Here is a 5,118-nt window from a genome sequence, read left to right on the forward strand (position 1 = left end):
ATAGGCGAAATGAGAAGTCATTCTGCACTCTTGAGTGCCTTGGTAGAACGATGGCAGCCAGAAACCCACACGTTCCACCTTCCAGTGGGCGAGGTGACGGTGACGCTGGAGGACGTGATACATATACTTGGCCTCCAGATTAACGGAGAACCTGTCACGGATAGATCGGATAGCAGTTACCAGTTTTTAGTGGATAACTGCATCGCTTGTTTTGGTCGGCAGCCGGGTCCGGACAATCACGTGTTGGGCAAGGTAAATCTTGCATGGGTTCGGCGGTGCAGAGACATTGAACCGTGTGACACGCAGGAGTCTATTGAGCGGTATGTTAGGGCTCACATTTTCTGCGTGCTTGGTACAGTGGTGTTTCCAGATAAGTCTACTACGTCTTTGAACTCGAAGTTTTGCCTCTACTTCGAGATTTTCACCGGATTTCGGAATACAGTTGGGGGCAGCTAGTCTGGCACATCTGTACAGATCGTTGTATCGTGTATCACGGTACAACTGTAAAGAAATGGATGGACCACTCATTCTGCTTTTTGTTTGGGCGTGGGAGCGTATGCCGTTCATGGCCCCTATACCGCGAAATGAGCTCCTCGATGTTGGTGTTCCACTTGCGCGACGGTATTGTATTTTACTATTATTATTATTATTATTATTGTTGTTGTTGTTGTTGTTGTTGTTGTTGTTGTTGTTGTTGTTGTTGAGTTCATCCTACTCGTGTTTAGGTGGAGTCATTGGCGCCGGCATACAAGATATACACGGAGGTCTACAGCGCAGTTTAGGCGAGGACTCAATGACATGGGAGTCAATGATGTAAGTTTTAATTATTTATGTTACCGTGCTTATTTAGAATAATAATGTTACTAATAGGTCTCGTGGTAACTGCTGTGCAGTTTACATGGCGGCCGTATGTCGGCGTTGTTGTTCCACAGGATCTCGACCCAAATTTGTTTATGTGCTCCACAAAGTCGCCGTTAGTGTCATTCGAATGTATAGAATGGCACCCAACAGATCGAGTTCGACGATAGTTTGGGTTGCAGCAACTTCCACCAGACCCGGCATTTCAGACCGGCAGTGCTCATTACAGGCGTTTGAGCGGTGCCCAGCATCATGACTGGAGAGAGCGGACCAAGGAATGGCTTGACATGTGGCGTTATGGCCGCTATAACTCACTGGAAGTGGGGGACGAGATTGTCGACTTCCATCCCCTCCCATTGTACTATGACTGGTACATTCAGCAGTACAGGGGTCACCTACAGCTGTCAGATAGAGTTGCAGTTGAACAAGCCGACGCCGACGCACAACAAGAAGGTCCACCACAACCAGCTGGACCTCAGCATCAGGATCCGGCGTATGAACAAGGGTTTCAGGTATCATTAAGGTCTATTAGTATTAATATTACTTCCTCTACTTATTATCATTACTGTTACCGTTATTTATTAGTGGCATTCATTTTCATTTAGGTGCTGGCACATGACCACCACTTCCAGATGCCGGCATTTGAGCACCCATTTATGATGCCGGCATATGAGCAGCATTATCAGGTGCCGGCATACGAGCAGCACGTTCAGGAGCCAGCATATGCCCAACAGTTTCCGGTATATCAGGAGCAACAACCGTACATACCTGAACCACAACAACATCAGGTAGCGGATCCCTACATACCACAGCTGGTAGTTCCAGCTGATGTTCAGTTTAGTCCGTTGGGTGGACTTGATTCGATCAGCTTCTCTCGGCTCATGCAAGAGACATCTCATCTCTTTCCAACGCTAGGGCAGCAAGGGCTTGCTGGTAGTGAGCCGTCTGTTGGTCATCGTGCGACATCAGGTCATGCCAGTGACTTCGACATGGATCGATCGTCGGGGCATGTTGATCCTCCTCGTCCTTCCGCACCGCCGCGCACCGAGTTGTTCGACTTGAATGAGTACCCGCAGCCGGAAGAGGAATTTCTGGGACATGACCTCAAGCACGAGTCTCATTATGGTGGTTATAGTGCTCTGAGTATGAGTAGTTCCGGTTATGTCGACCCTGGCGGTGCCAGCATGCCAGATGTCGGTGTAGGTGACGCCAATATATCTCAAGGTCATCGGTATAATTTACGGACACAGACTGCGCCCCCAAACAAATACACCCCATCGCAGTATGCGAAGAAGGTGCCCAGGAAGTAGGTTGTTGCTTTTTAGTTCAGTCTGTTTCAATTTATGTAGATCGTATAGTATGTTTAGATATTTCTATTAGTCATTGTATCTATTACTATGTACTTAGATTTGTATAGTATATTTCTGTTTCAGTTACGTGTGTTGCACAATTTAACTACATTCGTAGTTATTATTTAATGCATATATAAATAAAATGCACAAAGACATAAGTAAAAGGCACAAAGACATAAAAAAGCTTACACACTAGTTGGAACTAAGTAATGAAGGCACAAAAAAAGTTTCATGGAAAGTTAAATAGGTCATAAAAAGTTACATACAAAATTACTGACTAATTTAAAATGCGTTAACATGCAAAAGGCTTAATCACGATTGACCCCCGGCAGAGCTTGGACCTGCGCGCTGTGGACATCGGCTCCGGCTATGTCCCTCCTTACCACATGTAGTGCACCGGCGAGGACCACGCATGTCCCGCGAATCCATCTCATTCAAGTAGCGGGTTGATTTGGGTCTTCCTTTGGTTGCGCGCCTCAATGTCCAGTTCGCGATCACCTTCGCTCCTTCATATAGAGCCCACGTATACGGGTCACCCATCGGGACAAACTCGCCTCTATAGACCTTGCAAATTTCGGACATCTTGTACACGTCATGCACATATACTTGCCAATCAAGACGCTGGTTAGCGCAACATGCAAGGACGTGGCGACATGGAAGTCGCTCGACTTGGAAATGGCCACAGTCGCAGTGTCGTTGTGCGAGATTAACAGTGTAAACGGAACCATCTGGCATTTCACGAACCTCAAACACCTCGTTGCGCCTGTCAAACCGATTGACCACAATGCTTCCTGCACGTCGAAAATTTTCATCTACTCTTTTGGTGGCAAATTCTGAATACGTGAATCCATTGCAAACATGCTCATGAGCCTCGGCGCTCTTCCGAGTGAACAACTCGTTTAGCCGATAGAAAGTAGACCTAACAATCGCAGTCACAGGAAGGTTGCGTGCACCCTTCAGGACATAATGTATGCACTCTACCAAGTTTGTCGTCATATGTCCCCAACGATGACCCCCGTCGAATGCCAACACCCATCTCTCAACACCGATCTCATCACACCATTGCGTGTACGCCTCACCCCGCTCTTGAAGCCTTTGGTTGTTCTTGTTGTACTCCTGTTCCGTCCTCGAATATCCTGTTATACAAACCATTTAATCATAAGCAAATGCCACAAAATTATTGTGAATAGAATCGTATCAGCAAAATCAAATATCTGTGTTAACAACAAGTTTATGCAAATACAGAGCCTTAAACCTCCTTAAGAAGTTGGACCCGATGTGCCTGATGCAGAACATGTGCCACGCTCTTGGTGGTGACCATGCACCGTTACTGCGAGCTATTGCTACGTCGATGGAGTTATGGCGGTCAGAAATAATACCGACGCCATCAATGGTAACAACATATCTCCGCAAGTTGGTTAGGAAAAACTCCTACGCGTCTGCCGTCTCACCCTCGACTATTGCAAATGTAACAGGTACAATATTTTGATTCCCATCTTGTGCAACGGCAACTAGAAGTGCACCTTTATATTTTCCATACAGGTGTGTGCCATCAACCTGCACCAGTGGCTTGCAATGTCGGAAGGCTACTATACATGGATAGAAACTCCAAAAAACGCGATGCAAAACTCTTACACCTTGAACCTCCTCACTCTCACGGTAAACGGGGAGCGTCTTTATCTGGACACGAGACCTCGGCATCTTTGCAGTCATTGCTTTCAACCATACAGGCAGAGTTTGGTAAGAAACTTCCCAATCACCGAAAACTTTTGCGACGGATTTCTGCTTTGCCAACCAAGCCTTGTGGTAACTAACAGTGTAGTTGAACCTGGATTGAACTTCTGCAATAATAGACTTTACCTTTATCGACGGGTCTGATTCGACCAACGGCCTAATGGCATCTGCAATTGTGTCTGAGTCCAACTTGGCATGATCTTGTGAGATCGTGCCCATGGTGCACGTGTGTTTGCCATTGTATCTCCTGATCTCCCAACAAGCTTTCTTTCGAATCAAGCTAGCTCGGATAAGCCAGTCGCACCCGGCACCATAACCCTTGCATTTCGCATAGAATGTCTGCGGCTCAGACTCATACACAGTGTAATCAACTCCTCTAGAGATAGTGTAGCTTTTGATTGCAGATATCACCGACTCTCTAGAGCCAAATTCCATTCCGACACTAAACTCACCATCTTCCACCGCAACGTTGCCTTCACCTACAACATGCGCACCACCATTACACAGACAAGGCAAATAAAATGCACACTAATGGTAACTTGAATTAATAATCATAACATACCGTTATTCGCATACTCAGGAAATTCCGGGGCATGCATGACTTCGAGATCCAGAGTCCGCATAAAAGATGGAACACCAAACGGCTGCTGGCTTACAATCGAGGCCGCTTCATTCTGCATCACCAGATTGCCTGCCAAGTCTCCATCATCGTTTTCGTCATCGACTTCATAGTTGGCTTCGAACTCCTCTTCACTATCGTTGTTATCTTCTTCCCAATCTAGGTCCCCGCACTCATCAACATCGACCTCCTCGCCGGCCACGTCCAGGCTCGAATGCTGTTCGAACTCAACGTACAGCTCTATCATCGGCACGTGAAATCGGGTTTGTTGATAAATACAGAACATCTGCTGCATGCTGGCGTCATCCGTGATGGGCATTATTTGAAACTGTATCAGCCCACCAAATACTTGTACATGATTCCTGTATAAAATATTGCTCACCCTTTTCGAAATGTGATTTTGTATGTTATCACAAAGACCATTTTGCAACTCTACAAAACTCATCGTGCACGGTATAACAAATGACAACGGACATTGACAAAGAAAACTCACTCCTTCGTGTGTATTTGGTATAATATCACCGTTATAATACACTCGCAAATTTGCAGTACCTT

At 46.1% G+C, this 5,118-nt stretch overlaps 1 protein-coding gene across 1 annotated transcript; it reads right to left on the reverse strand.

Annotated features, from left to right (window-relative positions):
- Positions 1-2,522: 2,522 nt before the first annotated feature.
- LOC148566162 (uncharacterized) lies at positions 2,523-4,810 on the reverse strand. The gene is made up of 3 exons (XM_088487406.1): positions 4,507-4,810; positions 3,662-4,423; positions 2,523-3,346 (listed from the first exon to the last, which is right to left on the reverse strand). The coding sequence occupies exons 1-3, from the start codon at positions 4,808-4,810 to the stop codon at positions 2,523-2,525; spliced, it is 1,890 nt and encodes a 629-aa protein (XP_088343532.1).
- Between the last annotated feature and the right edge of the window lie 308 nt (positions 4,811-5,118).

Source organism: Arachis ipaensis, chromosome B5, assembly GCF_059453495.1.
Source record: "Arachis ipaensis isolate K30076 ecotype BB chromosome B5, ASM5945349v1, whole genome shotgun sequence".
In the NCBI taxonomy this organism is placed as follows: Eukaryota; Viridiplantae; Streptophyta; class Magnoliopsida; order Fabales; family Fabaceae; genus Arachis; species Arachis ipaensis.